Genomic DNA, 23208 nt, shown 5'->3' with positions numbered 1-23208 from the left:
GAAATGAAATGAAAGGAAAGTAAAATTAAATCGTACGAAACTCAAATACATTAAAGACAAAATCTCTAACACAAAAATAAAAAAGAGAATAAAACAAATTAAGATAATTGGACATAATCGATCTAAATCATCCTTACTACATGAACTAATATAAATCAAACACATTATAAAAATCACTTTTTATTTGTTCGTGATTTAAATTTTATTTTTTTAAAAGGGGGTGGAGGAGGGGGTGATGAAAAATTAAGAAGAAAAAAAAAGGGCTCAGGTTTTGAACTCAATGACAAGGAATCTTCAATCTTGGCCCATACAAAAACAATTCCCTCCAAACTGAAAAGGAATCTCTGTTTGAATTTGAAAAACCTCAAAATCCCAGAAAAAAGTTTTCAAAAAACACACACGCAGTTCCTCTTTTGTTTGTGTTTCTGTCAGAGGATTTGAATAAGCAACACCCACCATAGGCGCGCTCTTCTTCTTCTTCTCCTCAGGCTAAAATCAAAATATCCTACCAAAAGATTGAATTTTTGCCCAGAAGCGAATTCCGTAGCAGATCTGACAACAAACCCTAGTCAAATCCAATAACCCAGTTTTCGTTATCCATTTTCTCGTTGCTTTTCCTCGGATATTTGATGAATCTGTAATACCCATATCCGGAATCTTCCAATTTCCCCGAGTACCCATGGAAGAACAAGGCGACGTGTCCGGAGGGTTTTCCTGGAATTCTAGATCCGATTCAAAGGTCAGTTCTTTATTTTTTGTCCCGGTTTTTTTTCCTCCGAAGTGGTTTCATCGGATTGCTGACGTTCGAATTTCGCTTTTGGGTTTTGCGGGTTTAAGATTGTAGACGAGGAGCGAAGCAGTGAGGAATTGGTCGAAAGAGACGACTTTTGCCCTAAAATCCCACGCCTTGACCCGAATTTAGATTCTGGTAATTTCCTTTGCCCGATTCCTTTATTCGAGCATGCCTCATTTCCTGAAATTTGATTGCTTGAAACATAATCACATAGGATAGAATCCTAGTCTAATATGTTATATCTGTCAAGGCCTAGGATCAGTGTGGATGCCTTGATCAGTGTTGGTGGTCTTGTTTATATATCGCAGATACCGCCACCCTCTGTTCAATCAGACAGCTTGATCTCCGGTCAGGCAATGGTGTTGTCCTTGATCCAGCATCAATCGGTAGCGGGAAGAAGTTTTTGCTCGAGAGATTTGATAAGGGTGGTGAGGCACAGAAAGGAATTGGATTAGACCTCAATGCAGATACCGTTTCCAGCTCCGTCAATGATGAATTATCAGTCTGCACTTCCTCCAGGGTAGATGGTAACTCAAAGTCTAGGGATGTTTTCTCTGAGTGTGGAAGTTCTAATGCTCCGGTTGAGGATAAAGATCCGATGAAGCTGTGGAAAGAGATGAAAAGGAACGGTTTTCTTTCTAATCCACACGGTGGGATTTCATCTGCATCGAGCTGTTTCGTCTCGTCTTCTCATGGAGGGATACCAGCTCCGAGAAAACGAGGTAGGAAAAGCAAGAACGATGCGTTGAAGAGGAGGAAAATAGAGATGGCGATGAAGGAAGAAGTCGATAGGTTTGCAAAGCTTGCTGCTCCTAGTGGGCTGCTCAATGAGCTGAACCCGGGGATTATATACCATGTGAGGAACAAAAAGCAGGTCCTTTCCATCATCGAAAACCTTGTCAAGTCCGAAAAAGATTGTGGAAGTTTTCACCGAGGCCAAAATAGGCACAATGGAATGGCAAGTGGGGGTACCAAGATCATAGAAGATACGAACAGTGACAGGTCAAGATTCGAGTTGAACCAAGCTGACAAGTGGTTTATGCCACTGGATATGTATCCTACAAGGAATCATGAGGAGAATTGCAGAGATGGCGGCTTGACCACAGTTGACACAATCGGTGGAGAAGACAAAACACTCGGGTTGAGGGTTCAGTCGAAAGCTAAGTGCCCGGAAAATATCAGTTCCTTGTCCACAGAAGTTTCAGCAGACATTAGCTGTGCAAGTGTTCTTACTGTCAAAGGTCCATTCTTGAGTTCCTGACAGAAATCTGTGTTGTCCTGTCCCTTTGTACTTGGACTTTGACTAAAGGGATCGTTGTTTCGATTTACAGCTGCTACAGTGGCTTCTCAGTGGCTGGAATTGCTTCACCAGGACATCAAAGGGCGTGTTTCGGGTAACAAAAACCCATTTACTCTCATTTCTTGAACCGGGAAAGTTGCAGGCTTGAATGATCTTTGAAGTCTTCTCTTCTGTACTTTGCAGCACTTCGCCGTAGCAGGAAGAGGGTCCGGGCTGTCATTAACACCGAGCTGCCATTCCTAATACAGAAAGAATTCCCGTCTAATCAAGAGAACGGCCCAACTTCGAGAGCTGGCATACACAAGGCGAGATGGGCATCACTGTTTAATCAAATGGAACTAACACTTGCAGAAGAAGAAAAACAACTTGTATGTTATAACATAGTTCCGACTTTCAACTTATCTGCAGAGATTCATGAGCACAAACACCCGGAGATTTGTCCCTTTTCGTTTTTAATCTTATTCCGAAAAGTTTTGGATTTTCGGTTCAGGAAAGCTGGTTGGTTCAAGTGAGAGAACTGCAGTCACACTGTGATCAGGGTCTGCAACACCTGAGCACGAGTTCCGGACAAAATTTCGTACAGCTCGGAATGCCATTGGACTCGAGGTATCACAGATCAATCTTTTTCGGGAATTTTCATTTTCATTTTGCTGATGATATCTGGTTTGTGGCGCAGATGTGCGGATAAACCGAGCTCGGAGAAGGAAATAGCCGTCAGGGCAGCTGCGGCCTCCATATACTCGACGTGCAGTTTTCTAACGTCGAAAGAGAATCTAACCTGTACCTGAAAATCATATACACGGACCGACGTCTTCAAGTTTTTCAAACATGCCAGCCGGGTTTTCTGATCAAATGATGTCTACCCTTCCAGAGGATAACCTCTAGATTAACTTTTTCCCAGTTCTTGGTTAGTGAGGTTCCATATCTGTAACATTAGGGACCATATGTTTTATTTGGTTTTCATTCTATAAATTTGTTTCAACATAACAGAAGAGAAGATTGCATTAAAAAGATAACAAAGGTTCCATCACCAAGCCATTAAAAAAGGCAAGACAGCAGATAGATACAGAGCTGAAACAGAAGAAGAAAACTGATGTCTTCCTCCAGACATCAGTTTCCTTCCGAGGCTTCAGACATGGGCAGCTGGTTGAGAAAGATGCGAATCATGCGATCCTTCTTCCGAGAAAGAACCGACGGATTCTTCGCTGTTCATATCAGATATCGAGCAAGAAGAACAGGATTCTATGTCCCGCCAGTGGTGAAGCACAGATCCGACGGATTCTTCGCTGTTCATATCAGATATCGAGCAAGAAGAACAGGATTCTATGTCCCGCCAGTGGTGAAGCACAGATCTTGCCTCGGAGCTGATAGCAGGGTTAGCGTGCTTGGCAAGAAACTCGAGAGGGGAGAGGACGGAGGAAGGAGGGTTTGGCGGGAGAGATTTGATGAGGCGGAGGACGTGGACGCATCTGCCGGCTTGGCGGGAGATGGAGTCATGCCCTTTGGAGGAGGCAACACGAGCATCTTCCAGAGCCACCCTGACGAGCTCTTCGAGATCCGCCGACTCCTTTATCTCTCTTCTCATGCACTCCCTCAGTTTCGGCGGCAGGTTTCGACAGCAAGTATTCATCTTCAAGTAAGCCGAGAGAGAGAGAGAGAGAGAGAGAGAGAGAGAGAGAGAGAACGACAGTGGACTGAAGAGGAGAAGAACACCAGATGTGTGGTTTATATAGAAGGCAACGATCGAATTCCTCGTATCAGAAGGATTTAGGTTTCCAAACTCCTGAAACAAAGTGGAAACACTTTTTTTTCTTTTTCTTTTTTCTTTTTTACCAAAAAACGATAGGAATTGTAAGAGCACGCGACTTTTCCCTGTGGGAGACGGAGTTTTATGGTGACTTGGGTCCCAAGAAATCATACATTCCAAGTTTTAATCAAATATGTTGTATTGCTTTTTCTGTAAGGCAGGGGCGGAAACGGGTTGTCTAACCGAAAACTTTACGGTATTCCAATTTGAATCCAAATGTGTCGGGCTATATATTTTATTACCTAAATTCGTAACCGTGAAGTTGGGTATCCAATTAAAAAACCCGTGAGATAATTATCGGGTATTCGCGAGTATTCGAAACCAAAGATTTTACAATAAATTTAAATTTTTTTTAAATGCATCATGAATCTATCAACCAATATCTATACATAATCATTAAAATCAAATAACATAACACAAAATCTAAATCTATAATAAAAATTAATCTAAATCTATAATAGAGTTATAGATTTAACTATTAAATTTTAAATAAAAGAGAGAAAATATGAAGATAATGAGTTCATCTTTAAAAAAAATTATATATACATAATAATATATTCATAAATACATGTAAATTCTAAAATTTAAAGGATAATTATGTATTGTCTGGTATCCGTTGGTACCCGCGAGACAATATTAATTATCCGAATCCGAATTTGAAAATTCGAATATTCCAATATCATTATCCGACCTCATATCTCATTCCGTCGGAAATCCGAAATTCTGAATTTTTGTCCACCCTAGCTAAAGCGAGTTTGAAAAGAGTTGGACATGGTCTATTGTTACAGATGAAGAGAATCTAACTTTTCGAATATAGATAGAGGAGAAATTTCATATGATTCATCCTTATTCGGATCTTAAGAAATCAGACCGAATCTAAAGTTTACAGCGACAGATCAGCTTCGGTAGTCGGAAATATATCCAGACAGAGATCTTTGATTCGTTTCAGACCTTGTTAAAGCCTTTAAAAGTCTGGAGTGGATGGATGTCATCCTAGGGTTTCCTCAAACATCCAGCAATGGAACAACAACGTCTACTACTACTACTGCTACCATGTACAACAGTATTTTATACAGCAATCTCCCTCCTCTCCAATGCTTTTCTTAGAGCCAGTTCGAGACCGTCTTGCTCGGTGCCGGTGCCGCCGCCACTGCCATGGCTGATGGATCTTCCGGCATCTTTGCCAGTGAACGGTACTGAAGCTTCACGCTCTCTGCATTGTCAAGCGTCTTTACCACATACCTGCAACAAAGTATGTACTCCTTTTTTACAAATATACTCCGAGACGAATACGTATTTTACAAGATTGTACAGAAAGAGCTTATGCTAATTCGAATCATCGTTTGCGGAAGAAAGATGCGATCTTTACCAGCCGTTCAAGCACTGAGTAGTGACAACAGCTTCCCGTCCAACAAAACGAGCCGGTGTCCTCTTGTTTCCCTGACTCACAACAGTTAACATCCTCTCTGAGATTAAGCCAGTATACCCGTTGCTGTAAAAGCCGTGATGGGGAAGAAGTGATTTACCTTTATTATGACTCGATCTGCTACAGAAAATGGGAAATGATTGCTTCTATTTCTGGGATGACATGACGAATTTGAATTACCAAAGGCGCGCTTGTCCAGCATGTAGAAAAGGAGACGCATTAGCCAAAAAAGAAAACAGAAAGAAATGTGAGAGACCAATACGGTGAGTGAGGAGAATACCTGATCAGACCCTTCTCGTTTTCTCTTGGACGAGCGATTGAAAAGTAAGTTTTCTTCTCGGCAAAATGCTTGTACAGCCACTCGCAGAGCTGGACAATTCCAGGGGCACAATGACAAGGAGTTCGTCTGAGACGATCAAATGTCAAATCATGAAGGGGAAGCGATTACTCACTTAGATTTGGAGTTATCGAGTCTTCTGAAACTGGCTGTGAACAACTGCAGCAAGCTTTCTGAGAAAACATTGCCGGGAAAGATATCGATATCAGAAGACGAATGGGATCTAAGAAACATGCAAGAACCAAAATCATTGTGATCTAAGAAACAAAACCAATACCATCTGTTTAACTCGTTCTATCCCTCCAGCTCCGAAAGAATGGCCACACGGCAGAATCATCGCATCATCCATCAGAGCCCCACTGGATTTTGAAAAGAGAATATTATGTTTGACACAAGAGCATGCTAAAACCTCAGACATGGTAACACCAATCCAAGGGTTCTCCAATTATCATATGCATGCAGTTCCAGTCCATGATGTTTGTATAGCATATATGATGGAAACTAAGCATGGCACGGACCCACATAAACGCCATACTGAACTGAAGCACCGGGAAAGAAAACCAGTAATCAAGCCAAAACCACTTACGTAGTCGGATCAGATAAAATGGCCCTCAATGGATCAATTGAATTACTTGAAGAAGAAGCTTCTTTCCTGCCGCTGAAACCACACCCATTTTCCGAAGCCATCACATCCCTATGCCTGGAGACAGAACTCGCTTCTGTCGTCTTGAACTGCTGCGAGTAGAAAACTGTGTTTTCCGGGTCTGCAATTGTCACTGCATAGCATTTTTCACGCACAACTGTGTTCTTAACACCTCGAAAGTAGAAACATTTCCCATTACAAAGACAAGATAAGGCCCCAAAACAGAAATTGACGACTGAAACCAAAAAGGGTAACACGAAAAACCTAATCCGATCCTCTTACATGCTCCTGCTGATGAACCTTCCCCTGCACCTTCTCTGTTCGATGCGTTGCCTAGTCCTGCAACATGGGAGTCATCGTCTCCGTCCATTTCGTCGCCCTCTTCGTTGTCCTCGTCCACGTCCAATCCGCCGCTATCGTGATGGTCCCTATGAACGGGATTCTCCGAGTAGAAGTCGTGGCGGAACTCGGGGTGAGGATGATGGATTGCTGCGGCTGCGGCAGCGGCGGCTGCGAAGTACCGGCGGTGATCACCGATAAAAGCGGCGAACTCGCGGGTTTTAGGGTCCGGATCACCGACCCGGAACCGCAACGGGTCAGCATCTTGGACGGCGAGTGGCGCCGGGGCTTTGGTCAGCTGCTGCAACGGCACTGGAGAAAGCTCTTTCCCTGACATGGGATGGTCAAAATTAACCCTGAAAATAAGGATCAACGGAGTAATCAGTCATGTATCAGGGGGGCGATTAGGGTTTCGGATTAAAGGAAAACAGAGGGAGAATCTCGAAGATAGAGAGGTGAGCGAGAAATTTCTCGGAGACGAAGAGAGGAAGATGAAGACAACGACGAGAAAACGACGTCGTCGAGGTGACGAAGATATCAAGGCGAACGGTGACGTTTCGTGTATCCGACAGACAGGCGTCAGGTCCAGGCCTGTGAATTTGAGTAGGGCCCGGGAACGAGATCAGTAGCGGGACCCACATGTTTGCCTACCATTAGGCCACGTGGCATTGTACGGAACTAGAGGACGAGCAAGGAACGGAATGGTCAACGAACGGAATATTTTATTTTCTCCGTTTTGGGATTCTATTAATAATTACAATGATAACAGTAATGTTAGACATGAAATTTCTTTTCCGTCGCAAGAGAAAAAATAGGATTAATTTAATTATTACTTTCTATCCGTCTAAATCTACATTTCTAATTAATTCGATCATAAAACCTGCTATATATATTTGAAAGATTATCGAACCAATTTTAATTTTAGGTGGTGTGTAAACATTTAGGTAGTAATATATGTTGAATATAAAATGCATTTATTTTCACTAAATGAAATGAAACATAATATTGCCACATAAAACTATCTAATCATAGCTAAAATGTTAAAACTATATTTAGATAAATAAAATTTGAAAATTATATATATATATATATACATACACGTAAAATCCAAATTAAGAATTACGCATAGTAGCTTCCATCATCATGATGGGAAACAATTGTGTAGTGAAAGAAAAAGTTTTTATTTATTTGGGAGATTAATGTTTTTCTCCTTTGAAAAATCATGTAAAACGGATGGATAAAACAAATCATAGAAAAACGACACGTTGTAGATTCCCTTAAGACCAAGACGCCGTGAAGTCTAAGGTGTACCTCTCGTGGCGAGTTCACTCAGTTAACGTCTCGGGTATCATAGATCAAATTGGCCGGAGAATCTCCGTCTGCCGTCGCCGGAAGTTCAGATCGTCTCCGTTCGGAGTGCGGATCCAGGTAATGGTCTTAGATCCCACTTGGTTTTGTTCTATTCCCGACCATTGTTTCAGTTCGCGGAATCCGATTTTGGGGATTGTTGATAGATTCACATTCGACGGCGAACAGACCCATAGATTTTCTGTGAGATGAATATATGAGCGAAATTGATCGAATTGCTGGAGAAGACGACTTCTTGTATGTGGAAGATTAGGTTTTAGTGCTTATGTCTCAGAAAGCACGATGCTGAAAGTCGCAGAACTTCTGTTGCCTGTCTTTGACATGGAAGCAGTATCTGTGAGCCCTTTTGTGTTTAATATGTTTACATGGCAAAAATGCTATCGTTTGTTCTACTTTTGACATGAACAGCAGAAACAAATCCTTCACCTATACAAATGTGGGAGAAAGAATGAGAGAATCTAAGGCAAAACTTCCTCTTTGCAGTAGCAGTGTCTTTGTAGATTCAGTTCTTCAGCGTTTGATCATACTCTGATACCCTTAGAGAAGGGGGCCGCTGGGAAGCTTTAAAGACTTGGCTCACAGTGGAGTATCCCATTAGCCGGTGAAGTGGAGAACCTCTAGCCACCGGCAGCTCCTCATAACCGGTGGAGGAGCTCTTCTCCGGTTTAGAAACTTTGTTTCTGGGAGTTCCAGATACTGAACTGACGTGAGACGACTCGGGCTGAGGGTAAAAGATGACGGGAACTAAATGTGTTCCATGCTGAAGGGAGAATCTCAGGACATTCGAGCAAGTTCCGCATCTGAGAAGATGATACTTCCTCTTGGAGATGAGAAAGTCTACAGGCAGTTGTAATGTCTGTGAGCAATGATAGCAGCTCGCAAAAGGAGCACCACCTGCTGTGGGACGGATATGACATTTGGCCACGGGTTTTCTTTCTCTCAGATACCTCTGTACCTCAAGGCGGCCACGCCTTTGCTGATCCTCCACATCAGAGACTACGTCCCGACTCCATCCAGTTCGGTACTCATTTTCCATATGTCTCTGAGGACTTCCAGGATATGAGCCATGAGACAAATGGAGCTGATCTGAATACCAAGACGGGTGACCCACGTGGTGTCTTCTATTCACCACTGACTCTCCTGAGAACGGTATACCCGAGGCCCTGCTTGTCCGGCCCACCTTTGTATTTATGCCATAACTAATGCCATGATACATTCTGTCGATACCAGGTCCAGAATGCATGTTTCCACTGTATGGAGGCATTTGGAGTGAGAATGCCTGGGAACGAACATCAAAGTAATGGCGTGAGTGATAGGAAGGGCTACCATGTTCGTATGCACTCGAAAAGGACGGCCCTTTCTGATAGTAAGGCATGTAAGACGGGAATTCCCGAGTCCCTCGTCTATGCCTGTGCCTATCAAGATGGTCTCCTGACCACCCTTGTAGTGGCAGGAAAGTGTTCTGACCTGAGTTCTTGTGGCTGGTCCTGTTATGCTTCTCTTCAGGTGACATGGCCGAAGAACTTTTGTCTCGCTCCTTGCCCTCAGACTGTTCTTGAATTATAGATTTGCCTTTCGCTTTTCCTTCAAGAGAAAGTCTTGCACTATCTTCTACACTTGCAGACAAACCCATTTGGCCGTCTTGGAGTTGATCTTCCCTTCCGTCAGATGAAGACACGCTTCCATCATAAGCGGAAACGGTTTTCTTTGCAAGAAACTCTCCGCTTTCGTAAGGATGGACATGGTAATCACTCCTTTGATCGTGCTCCTCTTCGTCAGGAGAAGCCGTAAGAATCTCGGGAGAGTACTCAGCTCTTGCAGCAGCTGTGACATGATCAATGCTTGAGCTTCCCGAGTTGGAACCTTGTTCTGCAACTACAACCTCAGCTTCATCCTGGTCAGCCTCCGAACTGGAGATCTCTCCTCCATTAGACAATTTGATTCCACCGAGCTGCTCATCTATGGTATCCACAGTTCCATTCTGGCCATTCTCGTGATCTTTGCCCGCAGAATACTCTCCCGATGAAGGAACAGCCATGTCAGGGCTCGTGCTGCTAGTCCCTTCTGCTTCTGCTGAGCTCGATGTACCATTGGCACTGATGTTCCGGTTTTTCGCTACACGGAAGAAACATGCCATTCAGAATCCAACCAACCAAGTTCCAAGAATCAGATTCAGTAGCTTGTACGAGGATTTGGACAGAAATTCTATGACAGAAACTGAAACTGACGAGCTTGTGGGGATGGATGGATTACCTTGAAGAATGGTGGAACAGCCACCGCATTGGTACACAGGTACGTCTTCGTCCTCGAGCAGAACCCTCAAGCACCTCGGACACTTCACGAAACGGACTTTCGGGTTCGTTCCATTCGCCATTGTTGTACGGAAAAAAGCTACTTGGGCTCCACGTTTTTCTTTTTAAAATCAAAACATCCGCAGGGAGACGATGAAGAACCCTAATGTGCAGAGAAAAGAAAAAGTCGAAACTTTTGTTGAGTTAATGCGTTTGCAGGATATTGAGCAAGCAAGCATCATTGTAACCAGTAAAATCAAGGTCAACCGGGCATAATTGTGCGATAATTAAACTCGACTCAATAAAAAAAAGATTTTTTTTTCCGTGATTCATTGATAATTTGAAAAATTCTTGGGACTGAGTTCGAGAACCCGAGTCGTAATCCGGATCGAGTGATGAAACAAGACCAGAACGAATTAAAACCAGGCAAACAACGCTGAAGACACAAGACACGAGATGATGAACACAACTCATACCTGTCGGATCTAGAAGGAGGAGAAAGAACAGAAAATAAGCTCTTTCATGGAATCTCGAGAGGTCAAGAGAGAGAATGAAGCAGACCCAGAAGTTGAAATAAAACAAATGGACAGAGAGAGAGAGAAAACCCCTTGTCGTGGGCGCGAAGTAGAAGAACTATGAAGAAGAAGAAAAAAACACAAATTCGATGTGGGTTTTTTTTCCCTCGTTTTCGTTGGGAGAAAAGTCTCTTGTTTTCTGTGTTAAGAAAGCTCTTTTTTTTGGAAGTTTCTCTGATCTCTGAGTCAAACCCATGACTCGTTCTCCGCCATTAAACAAAACCCATTTCTTGGGTTCTTTAAAAAAAAAATCTGCAACAGACTTAAAGACAGAACTAGAAGTTGAAGACGATGGGGGCCGGCCGTAATGAACAAAAAAAAAAACAGAGAGAAGACAGAAGAAAAAAAAAACAGTTACCTACTCGACTCGAACTGGATAGAGACTAGAGTTATAATGGCAAACGTTGATGTATTTGCATCCACATACCAAAATACGCATATACAAGACGCATAACATGAAATGTTTTATATATATATTGTATGAAAGCAATCATACAATTGCGACCGCACCATATAGTCAATCGTATATTGTATAATGTCATTTGAAGTTGTAATAACTTATTGACCAAAAAAGGAAAATAAGTTGTCCGTCAACATAAAGTAGATTGGAAGGAAACCATTTTCATATTTGTAATACCGAATTCAAACCACGTATGCACATTCAATTCCATACTCTTTCGGACTTTATTCCATATATATATGTATGTATGTATGTATATATATATAAAAAAAGTTTCAAATTTTCATGGGTTTTCACTCATCTTGATTTATAATAAATCGATATTCGATACAAACAAAAAGACAGGAGTATAATATATGATATATCAAGACGCAATATGGCAATATAAAATCATACTTACATTAATCTGCATAACATTAAGATTCAAATTTTCACACATCACAATGTCTTAAAGCTGATTGCCCAACGCAAAGCATAACTATCACCACCAAACAAACACGAAACAAAAAAGTTAATTACGATTTAACCCCAAAAAAAGCAAAAGATGAAAGTCAACATCCATTTGACATTGAGAGATTTTGGAAGATTAGAGATCTCAGGTTTTGCCTTTTTTGACTTTTTCATCTCAATCTCTCTATCAACTGTCTTGACGTCATCCTTACGTCACACAACAAGATTAAAGAACCTTCGTTTGTGAACCAGTTTGGTCAGTGTATATACTGAAATCATACTTTTTTTTTTTTTTTTACTTTTACTAACATTAAATTCTTCGGAAGAACAAACTGAGGGAAGATGTGTTTTTGTCTGAAGAACATTACAGGATATAAAGACAAGATATTGATAGAGATTATATAAACTAGGAAACTTACTGTAATGAATGAACACAGTAGCAAAATCTGATTCACACGGCAATGGCTACTTGTCTCTTGTTGTTGTTGCTGGAGAGTGACCGTACAAGCTGTCTGTATCCGCTTCTGTAATGATCTAGAGAGAAACACAGTTGTCTTATCGCTTCTCTTTTCTCTTCTTCTCCTTCCGATATCGCATTTCTCTGCAACTCAGCCTCTTTTTCGAGTTCCTGGACTCTGACCCTCAATTCTTCTGAGAGTCTCTTGGCGGTTCCTGATTCAGACACGTGTTCATTCTGCTTATGCTGCAACTGGTTCAGGTGTTCCTCCATTTGCCCGATCTGTATGTTTCTTGATCTCAGTTCTGCGTTTAGATTGTCTGCTTTGGCAGAGACCTCGTCTTTCTCCGCTCTGAGCATGTCGTAACTCAGCTTGTGCTTGTCAAAGTCTTTGTTCAAGGTTTCAATATGCTCGGCCCGTGAGGCTAAATCTATCTTCAGGGTAGTGATTTCAGCTTGCCACTGAGCCTCTTTTGCCTGAAATGAAGCTCCCATTACCGTTTTCTCGGTATTAGAGTTCCTGATTTGATCATCCAACGACTTTGCATAGGACTCGAGTTCTCTGGCCCGAGCATCTAAGAAATCCTGCCTTTCTAACAAGCAAGCGATATCGGTCTCCATTCTTTGTTTCTCAGCAGAGAAATTCTGCTGGCAATCACTCAACATTTCCCTTAGCTTTGAAATCTCTGCATCTGATGCATCAAGACATTCTCTACTCACCTCGAGCTCACTCACTAAATTCTCAAACTTTAAACTTGAGTCCGCGAGTTTAGTCTCCAAGTCAAGCACCTGCCCTTGCAGCTCAAAGACCCGTCTTTTTTCAGTCCCGATCACTGCATCCCTTAGTTCTATTTCTCTGCCTGCTTTTTCAAGCTCAGCACTCAGGTTCTCGGCAAGTGCAACTGCACACTCGCTCTTCTTAATCTCGGCCTTGAGTTTCTCGATCTCGCGTTCTGAATCTTGGAGCTTAAAGTTGACAGTCCTCAAGTCTTCCTCGTACTCGGCAATTTTCTTCGTCAGTTCTCTGTAACTCAACTGTTTCATTATCTTCGTAGAGCTTTCTTCCCCAAGAGAGTTCTCTCCTTCTTTCACCACCTGGCTTAGGCTTTCACCGGTTCCAGGAGAGACCAGGTGGTGATTGAGAGACGAGTAAAAGGCTCCTGATTCCGATTCAAACTCAGAAGAAGAGTCGGAATCTACATTAAGTGAAATATCGGAACTGCCGCTACCAGAACCGAAAGAGACAGGCAGTCTACCAGACTTGAGTGAGCCCAAGTGCCCTCTTGGAGTTGCAGGGGAAGAAGCATTGTGGTCTGAACCTGACAGATGGGCACTCTTCAGCAGCTCCTGAGATAACTGGTCATAACGCTCAGCAAGAGACCTATAGATGCAGTTAAATTCCTTGGCATTCCCCGACGACTCAGATTGATTCTCCTCGTGATTCACTGCCGAGGATTCATCGTTCTCTACTACCAGTTTCAACATCTTTTGGATATTTCGATCCATCTCTGCAACACATAACCATCTTTTATCCACACCTTCAACAGCTAACCATGAAGTAGATCAAGCAAGGTTAAGGTTTTGTACTTGTTATATGCATAAACCAGCATCATAAGTGATACGAATCAAGGGGGATTCTACCTGTTAAAACTTCTGCAACCCATTTGGAATTCTCGGGCCAGCGACATGAACCCAAGTTTTCTGACGCAGCCCTTGTGTGAGCGTCCATCTACACACAAACAAATATGCAGAAACAGATCATATAGAGATTGTGAAACAATGACCAAGCAAGCAAATCTAGACAGATCCATAACTTTTGCAGCAAAAGTAAGAACTTATACAGTTAATCAGAGAACCTTATGGAGATCTTCCTGATAAATTGCTTTTTCTTAACTAACTTAGAGATCCTACTGAGAAATTTAAAAGAAACAATAAATTAGTTATTAAATAAGCTTACCTGGGGATCTGAGGGAAAAAAAAAGGAGTTGAAGAAAATTATTACATTCATCTAGTCAAAAAATGATCAAATCTGCTCAGAATGTTTTGTAATAAAGTTCGGTTGACAAGTAAACACGTTCCCTGCATCAGATATTTTATTGGATCGAGATTCGAGAGGGGAAAAAATGACAACTTTTGAACCATTCTGGTCATCTGGGGACGAAATCAGAGGAACCCAGAGCTTCAGACCTTCAACGAATTTCTCAGAAAACCAGACATATGTGACGGAAGATATACGAGAACTGATCAGACACACTAAATGACCCTCGTCGGATCCATAACCTCGTCACCCTGAAAAACCTCGAGTAACAAAAAAAAAATCGATTGGCAAATCGGAGAGAGACCTGGACTGACCTGATCGTTGATGAGATTGAGAGAGAGAAAAAAGGCTGGATTTTTCAGAGCGGAGAAAACAGGGGGTTTTTGTAGAAGATAGGAATTAGGGTTAGGAGACGAAAGGTTGGGGGACAAAGGGGAAAAAGAGAGGGAAAACTTTGTCGGATAGCGAAGAGGAAATGGCGGTCTTTGGGATTCAAATGTTTGCCATTTTCCCTGAGTTTGTAGCTTCCGACATAGTTTTTGGCCCAATGACAAGTTTTGAGTTTTTCATACATCACTTCATCATGTGACAGCCTGTACCCCTCTCTCTTTTTATCCGTAGATATACACACTTTATTACCATAAAATATATATATATAACCCATTTATTGAAACTGAATTACTATATATATATACGTATCAAAATAATGCATATGAAATCGAATTAAACCAGTTCTTATATTCTAATGCGTTCCACAAGAGAGAAACGATGAATTTCGACTTTGGAAAAACCAAATCATATTTTTTTTTTTAAATTACATTTCTTTGTATGTGTGTGTATATATATATATATATGTTTCTCCATATCATAAGATGGGTCGTCTTCCTAATCTTCGATCCACAATCTCAATGGTAAATACTAAATACCGCGATATATATAGGCGGGCCAACAAGCTTACGAGGGTTGTTATTATAAAAGCTTTATATTATAAAGTAACAAAAAATAAATAAAAATAAATAATAATAATAATAATGGAGATTGTGATGGTATCAGTGTCATTGTCCCACCATCGTTTTTTTTTATAAAAAAAATGCTTTCCTTAGCTTCGAATTTAGGAGCCCTCGATTAAATTGGTCACAGCATGAACTTGTGTGCGTGTGCGCGTTTCCTTAGCTTCGAATTTTGGACCGCTCAATTGAAATTGGTACGGCTACAATCATATCAGACACTTGTGTCCATGTCAGTGTCTGCCCGCCCCTATTTTACCCTTTTCATTTTTTATAGAAAAATCTAATTCAAAATGAAACAGAATTCAACATTAAAAAATATATAAATATAATATTCTAAAATTTAAAAATTATTACCCAAATATATAGTTTAAATCGAATCCTAATTTAAACTCTTCCATATATTCAATGATATTTTTATTTTGAAAACTAACACGGTTGCATATAAAAATGTCCATTGTAAACTACATATGCACATACCATTTAGGATAATATGATATTAATAATTATATAAAGAAATATATTCTGAAAATTCTATTGTAAAATTAATGTTCTATGAGTAAATTATCGTGAAGTCGTACATATTTTATTTTAATATAAAAACAATTTCGAGTGGATTTATTAGTAAATTATGTATATATATATACAGTGATCTACGTAGATTCAGGTAAAATTGATATTATTCAGATGGGTTGGTGAGATTTCACTTTCGTATTTCATTAAGTGATGTGTTACAGGAACAATTAATTAAAAAAAAAAAAGAAATTCAGATATTATTATTAATATTAAAATATTTGCATAGTAAGTATAATTTTCACATTGGCTGGTTCCAACTTCAGGCATCCTCTGACTGTATATATTTGCTGCAAGAAAATATATTCCTAAAGTGGATAAAATCCGAATAAAAATGACAATCTAATCAAAATCTGATATACTGGATCTTATATCACATGTCAACAAGAATGATTATTCACAAGTTGTGCAACTTATATATCATTTATAATTTATAATTTTTATTTTGATATAGTGGCCAATTTTAATCCTCTTATCAGGGGTGTCAATCGGGCCGGTCCAATCCGACCCGACCCGAGCCCAGAATATATAGGACCGGATTTCGGCCTTAATTATATAGGCCCGAAAAAATCAGGCCGGCCCGCGAGCCTCCCTTTGTAAATGTTTTTTTAATAAAAAATTTTGGGATTTCGGCCGGCCCAACTCGAGTCCGAAACTCGATTTGAGCTCGGCCCAAAAGTCCGATTTTTTTTTTAGACCAAGAAATTTCGGCCCGAAGATCGTTATTTTTCAGGCTGGATCGGGCCGGGTTTCGGGTCTCGGATCCAAATTGACAACCCTACCCCTTATGCTACAAAATAAATTGTTCAAGCCCAACTATATCATGAATACGGCAAATGCTTAGACTAATATATACAGTCCATATATCTCTTGAATTTCCATATTAGAATGCGGAATGAATTGGGTGGTTAGTGGTTACAAATAAAAGCACCACAATCAACACTTTTTTTTTTCGGACAAAGCAAAGATGGATCTCCCACTTTTGCCAATGGCTCCATCTATCTATAATGTGTTTCTGCGTGTGTGTTATTGCCAATGACATATGAACCCACACCTAAATATCCATAAATATACATTAATTTAATCGGATATTATTCCTAACAATTTCATAGTTTATACCAAAAATTACGATGAAATGCATTATGAATTTGTGGGTTATTTTAAAATGAACTGTCTATCAAGATATATACTTATCACATATTAATCTCCCATTTATCAGAAATTTATGGTTTGTTGAGATGCCAAACTATATATAGAATCATGGTTTATTTCAACATTCTTCATAAAATTAACGAAATAAGAGTGGAATTCTAGCCTAAGGTGGACTAAATTGATTAAATATAAATGTGTTGCCTAATATTGCAAAAAAACGAAACCAAAAATATATATTGGCTTGTAAAGTCATTGAAATATACACGGTCGAATACAAATTTATTCAGATATAATATTTATATATGTTTTTTTTTTCATAAATAGTGAATGACAATAATTCAGAACAACACTAATAAAAAATAAAAGAACCGATTCCATTATCATTATTTTTATTTATTTATTTTTATTGGGTTTGTGGCCACTGCGATGCTTTCTTTTCAGCACATGTTTTGTTCAGACCATTTTCACCACTTCTTCTTTATGCCTTTCGCATTTTTCCTGTCTCTTTTATTTGTTTGTTCGAAAATTATATTTATCAGTCGCATCTAGAAATAATGACATTAAAATAAACGGTTATGATTTTTTTAAATTCAAAAAAAAAACCGAACCGAATTAAAAAAAAACGGAAAAAACCGACAATTTCATTGAAAAATGATTATTTTATCAAAACCGAACCGAAAAATAACTGAACCAAAGTTTTTATATAAAAACCAAATGGTTATATATAATTTTTTTATAACCGAAATAACCAAATCCAAATAATCCAAAACCGAACCCGAATCAAAACCTGAAATAACCACCCGACCACGTCAATTTTCTCATCTCTACACTTTATTTAATTCGGAGTTTATATTATAATTGGAAAAAAAAGGTCAACAGTCACGTAGAAGTGGACGACGTTTTTAGAAAGATTATAGAAATTGCAGTTTTACATATGCCGAAAATAATAATATTTCTATTTCACGATCTGATATTTTTCCTTATTCGAAACCAACCGTTGATGATATCGCATGATGTTAAAAAAAAATATAATTTATGTTGTTAATTAATGATAATATTTAGATATCTCGTACATATCTAAACATAACATATCGTATTTTACCGTACCAATACTAACAGATACACTTGAAAAGGGATCGAAATAATCTTTAATAAAAATGATAAAAGAAAATAAAATTATAAGAACCGGAAAATTTGTTCACGATTTTTTTTTTTTTTGTATTATTGACTATTATGTAAAGAAACAAAATCATTGTTTTGCTTAAAAATGGGAATTATACAACTTCGATTTTGGAATTATTCAACAAAAAGAAACCGAAGAAAACCGGAAATTATGGAGATTCAACAAAACCAGAAAGAGACGTTACTGAAAAGAAATTCGAAAGAGACACTGTTCCTCTGCCTCTTTTTATCTTTTTTTTTTTTTGCAATCAGTGCCTAATTATTTTCACCTTATTTCATTTTCTTTTTAAATTATTTAATTTTCTTTTTTCTGCTTGATGATTTTGGTAATTTAAATATATAAGTAGTTTCTGAGTTTAGGGATTCGAAAACATCACGTGAAATAAACCTCGAATGACAACATATTATTACACGTTTTGACAGCTATTAATCATTTTTTTTGTAACAAATCGAAAACCTTTTTTTGGTTAATTATCTCATATCTCAATTGTTTCATGCACTAAATTATAATACTATATATATATATATATAAATATAAAAACATATATATAGTTTAGTTTTGACAGCTTTTTGCCATTATCCACTGACTCCCAAAATATAAAGTTTGATATAAGCTCTTGATTTTTTTAATAATTAATAAATACAAAAAAAGGAAATATCGTGTAAAACAAAAGAGAGAAGAAATGATAATATATATATATATATATATATATATATTATTAATTTTAGACAAAGGTTTTAGGGGTCGGTAGTTTTATGGATCAAGACATTTTTTTCTTCTTGAAATGGATTAGATTCGGAGTTATATTGGAGGCCTATCATGAGATAGATATATATTATCGAATAAAATATCCTGTTTTTTTCTACTAATTAATTTTAGTGAATAACGTCAATATTTTGTTAGATATTTTTTTTTGTATCCGATGAAAATAGACAAATACTTCTATAATTATATATATATATATATATAGTAGTAGTACACATAAATGTAACATATTAATATAGATCTACCAAGAAAAATATACACCATGTATTTAATTAAAAACACGCGAAAATTTATAGTCAGAAGAGAAACTAATTACTCTTTGACTATTCCAACTAAAAAAAAATCCACGAAAAAAAGGGGGAATAAAATATATCATTAACCAAATAAAATCCCATATTTATAGCAAGAAATAGAGATTTCGAAGCTAAATAAACACATTAAAATATTTACCCATAAAGAAAAAAAAACATTCGAGGTAAAAAATTATACTTTTATTATTTTCTAGAAATATAGTTTTTTCCAACGTTTTCTGAATGACAGTTCACAAAATTTCCAAGTACGGTTTTGGCAATATCATGATTATCATGTAACTGTCTGTCAATATTTAATAATATATATTATAACATATTCAATTAAAAAAAATTATACTGCGATACGAACTATGCGAAATGCATCATGAACTTGAATTTCTGTAACCTTGGATAAATCAAGGTGTTTTTTTTCTCCTTATAAAAAAAACTCCATTTTTTCCCAATACGCAATATCTTACACAAGGTTTTGTCAAGAGCGAGTGACCCTCTTCCTCTGCACCTGTCTCTGTGTGTATAGACGCCATTACAGGAAGGAAAAGAAAACCCACAAAGAAAACCTAAAAGCTCCGCAGCCATGGCAGGAGAAGAAGAAGGAACGGCCGTGAAAGCGCAGAAACGAAGAGCCCACTTCGTGTTGATACACGGCATGAGCTTGGGAGGATGGTGTTGGTACAAGATAAAATGCCTAATGGAAGTCTCCGGCTTCTCCGTCACTTGCATCGACCTGAAATCCTCCGGCGTCGATCTCTCCTCCGCCGACTCTCTCTCCTCCTTCGACGATTACAATCAGCCTCTCGTCCGCTTCCTATCCTCCTTGTCCGAAGACGAACAGGTCAGGTCTCACACATAAAACTGCCTGTTTCCTTCTGCATATGTCTGAACATGTTTGTTAGTTCTTGAATCTGAAGTGAACTGTGATTCGTTCTGTGTCAGGTTATATTGGTGGGTCACAGCGCCGGAGGGCTTAGCGTTACGAAGGCGACTCGGAGATTCCCCGAGAAGATCTCTTTGGCTGTTTACGTTGCTGCATCGATGCTCAAGTTCGGGTTTCAGACTGATCAAGACTTGAAAGATGTAAAAAAAAAAAACATATCCAACTTTTTACAGCTACGTGAGCTTCATGATTGATCGAAAATGGAGTTATCGGTTGATTTCGAGGTGACCCTTTTTATTGATCCGTGCATCAAAAGCAAAGGCTGACTTACTCTGCTGCGTTACAGGGAAGTCCTGATCTGTCTGAACATGGTGAAGTTTACGAGCTCGGGTTCGGGTTAGGACCTGAAAACCCTCCGACCAGCGCCCTCATCAAACCCGATTTCCAACGCAAACTTCTCTATCAGACAAGCCCTCAACAGGTACATGTGATCAAGCCATGGTTCTGAAATGACCATATGATCAAGAATCCGACACGTTTCTGACGTTTCTTCCGCTGTCTATTCGCCTGTTTTCTGCAGGACTGTGCGCTGGCCGCGTTACTGATGAGGCCAGCCCCGATTCTCGCACTCACAACAGCAAAATTCGACGGAGAAGAAGAAGACGAAGAAGAAGAAAAGGGTTTAGAGGGAATTCCGAGGGTGTACATCAAGACAATGCAAGATCGTGTGGTGAAACCAGAGCAGCAAGACGCTATGATAAGGAGGTGGCCGCCGAGTCAAGTGTACGTTATGGACAGTGACCATTGCCCCTTCTTCTCTAACCCCTTCGTGTTCTTCGGCTTTCTGATCAAAGCTGCGACCTCTGCAGGGTGTATCTTGCAGTAAAATAAAAAATTTAAAGCCTTGATGATTATTGAATATGTACCCATTTCTTGATCCTGATGCAAAAGGGTATCATTTGATTGAGATTGAATCTGTACTTCTGAAAACTGTGTATCAACAAGTGGTGAAAAGTGAAATAATTATTGCTTAGTTTTGATGGAGCATATGATTTGATACCTTATGGTAAAAAAAAAGACCCTTTAATCTTATTGCAACTATGACTTTTGGGTCACTGCAAGTTATGCTAAATTGCTAATAGTAAATTCCATGATATGATATAGTGTTAAATGTTAATGCAGGTTGAGAAATTGAATCTTATTTCTCATAGATTGGCATGAACAAAGTGGGGAAGCCTTAAAACACAATCTTAATTCGTGGGATCTGAGAATCTCTTCCCTTCAGACAGCAAAATCTTAAAAGGATGGAATCAAATCGAAGTGGGTTTTGTTTTCTTTCTAGACACTTGATTCGGCTTCAGAGGATGTTCTGTTGTTTGGATCAGATCTTCTAACATCTTCGATCATCTTCGAAACTTCCTCCATCTGAGGACGAGAGTCTGGAACCTTCGAGACGCAAGCCAACGCGATCTGAAGCATCTGAACCATCTCTTCCTCGATGTTCTGAAACCTCAACAGCTCGACATCGAACACTTCTGCTGTCCACTCTTCCCTCACGACGGACCGAACCCATCTCGGCAGATCGACCACTACATGTTCATCGTCCAGACCCGACTGCGTCAGAGGAGTTTTCCCCGTCAGCATCTCCAGGAGCAGGACTCCGAAGCTGTAAACGTCCGATTTCTGGCTGACTTTCCTCGTCTCGATCACTTCCGGAGCGTTGTAGCCTATGGTTCGTGGAGTGTTGGTGAGGATGTTGAAGAGTGGCACGAGGGCTGTGTCGGATAGGCACGGCTCCAGGTCTTGAGTGAGGAGAATGTTGGATGATTTGATGTTTCCATGGATGCATTTGAACGAGTGAAGGTAAGAAATGGCTTTCGATGTCCCCATAACGATCCTCATTCTCGTTTCCCAATCTACATCTCTTCCTCCTTCTCTGTTTCCTGCAAAAAAAAAAAGAGTTTTTTCATGAAATCTCGAGATAAATCAACAATGGAGGTCCCATGATAAGTTGGTGTGGTTAAATATGGAGAAGACTCACCATGCAAGAGGCTGAACAAGCTTCCATTGGACATGTACTTGTAAACCAAGAGCTTCTCGTCTTTCGAATAGTAGTAAGCGAGAAGCGGTACAATGTTCGGGTGGCCGTTAATCTTACCGACGATCTCCATTTGCTGTTCGAACTCTCTCTTCGTGGCCATGACCTCTCTAAGCCGCTTCACCACGACAGCCGTACTGTCCTCTAGCACAGCCTTGTACGCTGTCCCGAAGCTTCCTTTGCCGAGAACTTCGGCAGAAGCTTTCAGAAGATCCTCGAGATCGAAGCTGTAGTTGCATCCTTCGAAGAAGAAGAGCTTGTTCTTCTCGGGATCTTGAACGCCACTCCCAAAGTCCTTAGGCTTCTTCTCGTTTACGCCTCCCGTCTCTTGCCGTCCATTGCCTTCTCCTTCTCCTTCTTCTCTCGCTGGCTTTTTCATAAGACAAACAAAGAAAGCTATTCCCAGAAGGAGAAAAGCTGCAGAGCATCCAACGGCTATGATAATCATGTAAGTTCTTCTCATTTTCCTCTTTTGGGGATGAAGATTCTCTGATAGTGGTCTTGGCAAGTTTCCAGGTGAAAGCGACGGGGAAAAGGCCTTTCCATTGCATGGCTTGAGAGGCAAACCACATAACAAAGAGTTTCCGAGGAACGAATCCTTTGGAAAGTTCTTGAGAGGATCGGGTATGGATCCACTCAAGTTATTATAGCTTAAATTCAGAACCTTGACACTCGGGAGATCAACAAAAGTAACCGGGCCAGCGAAAGAGTTGTTCTGGAGGTACAACACGGTGAGCTGAGACGAGTTCTTGACTCCAAGCGGGATGTTCCCGGTGAAAGAGTTATAAGACAAGTCCAAGACAATTAGCTGGTCAGAGAATGATGAAGTTAGCTCACCAGACAAGCCATTGTGCTGGAGATACAAGTACTGAAGAGAAGGAAGTGAAGTTATGTCGGTAGGGAGGTTTCCACTGAGATAGTTGGATCTGAGGCTAAGCACCCGAAGAGCGTACAGTTTGCC

General features: G+C 39.7%; 6 protein-coding genes across 11 annotated transcripts in view; 2 read left to right on the top strand and 4 right to left on the bottom strand.

Annotated features, from left to right (window-relative positions):
• The first annotated feature begins 323 nt into the window (after positions 1-323).
• Positions 324-3056, top strand: LOC104816509. Its single transcript, XM_010545375.2, has 7 exons — positions 324-739; positions 838-928; positions 1102-2034; positions 2125-2187; positions 2277-2461; positions 2584-2699; positions 2770-3056. The coding sequence occupies exons 1-7, from the start codon at positions 680-682 to the stop codon at positions 2879-2881; spliced, it is 1560 nt and encodes a 519-aa protein (XP_010543677.1). The 5' UTR covers positions 324-679; the 3' UTR covers positions 2882-3056.
• A 1664-nt stretch (positions 3057-4720) lies between these two features.
• Positions 4721-7196, bottom strand: LOC104816508 (U-box domain-containing protein 62-like). Its single transcript, XM_010545374.2, has 8 exons — positions 6589-7196; positions 6250-6439; positions 5941-6022; positions 5779-5836; positions 5607-5695; positions 5427-5516; positions 5270-5340; positions 4721-5142 (listed from the first exon to the last, which is right to left on the bottom strand). The coding sequence occupies exons 1-8, from the start codon at positions 6980-6982 to the stop codon at positions 5004-5006; spliced, it is 1113 nt and encodes a 370-aa protein (XP_010543676.1). The 5' UTR covers positions 6983-7196; the 3' UTR covers positions 4721-5003.
• An 871-nt stretch (positions 7197-8067) lies between these two features.
• LOC104816507 (protein ENHANCED DISEASE RESISTANCE 4) lies at positions 8068-11184 on the bottom strand. 2 transcript variants are annotated; one of them, XM_010545373.2, is made up of 3 exons: positions 10781-11184; positions 10267-10467; positions 8068-10128 (listed from the first exon to the last, which is right to left on the bottom strand). In XM_010545373.2, exons 2-3 carry the CDS (start codon positions 10385-10387, stop codon positions 8516-8518), a joined length of 1734 nt encoding a protein of 577 aa, XP_010543675.1. In that variant the 5' UTR covers positions 10388-10467; positions 10781-11184; the 3' UTR covers positions 8068-8515. The 2 variants fall into 2 exon arrangements, with proteins under 2 accessions (XP_010543675.1, XP_010543674.1); XM_010545372.1 differs by lacking the exon at positions 10781-11184 and having other exon boundaries at positions 10267-10764.
• Positions 11185-12099: 915 nt separating this feature from the next.
• LOC104816506 (protein NETWORKED 4A-like) lies at positions 12100-14805 on the bottom strand. 4 transcript variants are annotated; one of them, XM_010545368.2, is made up of 3 exons: positions 14204-14805; positions 13888-13975; positions 12100-13793 (listed from the first exon to the last, which is right to left on the bottom strand). In XM_010545368.2, exons 1-3 carry the CDS (start codon positions 14252-14254, stop codon positions 12241-12243), a joined length of 1692 nt encoding a protein of 563 aa, XP_010543670.1. In that variant the 5' UTR covers positions 14255-14805; the 3' UTR covers positions 12100-12240. The 4 variants fall into 4 exon arrangements, with proteins under 4 accessions (XP_010543670.1, XP_010543671.1, XP_010543672.1 ...); XM_010545369.2 differs by having other exon boundaries at positions 12100-13784; XM_010545370.2 differs by having other exon boundaries at positions 12100-13754.
• A 4885-nt stretch (positions 14806-19690) lies between these two features.
• On the top strand, positions 19691-21186 carry LOC104816505 (methylesterase 17). The gene is made up of 4 exons (XM_010545367.2): positions 19691-20107; positions 20209-20349; positions 20496-20630; positions 20730-21186. Exons 1-4 carry the CDS (start codon positions 19850-19852, stop codon positions 21033-21035), a joined length of 840 nt encoding a protein of 279 aa, XP_010543669.1. The 5' UTR covers positions 19691-19849; the 3' UTR covers positions 21036-21186.
• A 136-nt stretch (positions 21187-21322) lies between these two features.
• LOC104816503 (probable leucine-rich repeat receptor-like protein kinase At5g05160) overlaps positions 21323-23208 on the bottom strand; it is a 3832-nt gene continuing 1946 nt past the window's right edge. The window contains exons 4-5 of one of the 2 annotated variants that reach the window (XM_010545364.2): positions 22191-23192; positions 21323-22092 (exon numbers count right to left, since the gene is read on the bottom strand). In XM_010545364.2, coding sequence (XP_010543666.1) covers positions 21488-22092; positions 22191-23192 — 1607 coding nt within the window. In that variant the 3' untranslated portion in view covers positions 21323-21487. Of the gene's footprint in view, positions 22093-22190; positions 23199-23208 lie in introns of both variants that reach the window. The other variant, XM_019202866.1, reaches the window with a different exon arrangement.

The sequence above is a fragment of the Tarenaya hassleriana genome, unplaced genomic scaffold (genome assembly GCF_000463585.1).
Source record: "Tarenaya hassleriana unplaced genomic scaffold, ASM46358v1 Cleome25, whole genome shotgun sequence".
NCBI classification, from domain to species: domain Eukaryota; kingdom Viridiplantae; phylum Streptophyta; class Magnoliopsida; order Brassicales; family Cleomaceae; genus Tarenaya; species Tarenaya hassleriana.
The sequence above is the reverse complement of the archived record's forward strand: the minus strand, read 5'-3'. Positions and strand labels throughout refer to the sequence as shown.

Coding starts and splice junctions, on each gene's coding strand:
- LOC104816506 (XM_010545368.2), bottom strand. CDS start 14,254: ATGAATGTAATAATTTTCTTCAACTCCTTTTTTTTTCCCTCAGATCCC. Junction 13,976..14,203: donor TTTTTCCCTCAGATCCCCAG/GTAAGCTTATTT, acceptor GTTTGTGTGTAG/ATGGACGCTCACACAAGGGC. Junction 13,794..13,887: donor GGTTGCAGAAGTTTTAACAG/GTAGAATCCCCC, acceptor CTTCATGGTTAG/CTGTTGAAGGTGTGGATAAA.
- LOC104816508 (XM_010545374.2), bottom strand. CDS start 6,982: ATGTCAGGGAAAGAGCTTTCTCCAGTGCCGTTGCAGCAGCTGACCAAA. Junction 5,837..5,940: donor TAGAACGAGTTAAACAGATG/GTATTGGTTTTG, acceptor ATGTTTTCTCAG/AAAGCTTGCTGCAGTTGTTC. Junction 5,696..5,778: donor CTCGATAACTCCAAATCTAA/GTGAGTAATCGC, acceptor GGAATTGTCCAG/CTCTGCGAGTGGCTGTACAA.
- LOC104816509 (XM_010545375.2), top strand. CDS start 680: ATGGAAGAACAAGGCGACGTGTCCGGAGGGTTTTCCTGGAATTCTAGA. Junction 929..1,101: donor TGACCCGAATTTAGATTCTG/GTAATTTCCTTT, acceptor TATATATCGCAG/ATACCGCCACCCTCTGTTCA. Junction 2,462..2,583: donor CAGAAGAAGAAAAACAACTT/GTATGTTATAAC, acceptor TTTTCGGTTCAG/GAAAGCTGGTTGGTTCAAGT.
- LOC104816505 (XM_010545367.2), top strand. CDS start 19,850: ATGGCAGGAGAAGAAGAAGGAACGGCCGTGAAAGCGCAGAAACGAAGA. Junction 20,350..20,495: donor CTGATCAAGACTTGAAAGAT/GTAAAAAAAAAA, acceptor GCTGCGTTACAG/GGAAGTCCTGATCTGTCTGA. Junction 20,631..20,729: donor ATCAGACAAGCCCTCAACAG/GTACATGTGATC, acceptor TGTTTTCTGCAG/GACTGTGCGCTGGCCGCGTT.
- LOC104816507 (XM_010545373.2), bottom strand. CDS start 10,387: ATGGCGAATGGAACGAACCCGAAAGTCCGTTTCGTGAAGTGTCCGAGG. Junction 10,129..10,266: donor CTGTTCCACCATTCTTCAAG/GTAATCCATCCA, acceptor TCTTCCGTGTAG/CGAAAAACCGGAACATCAGT.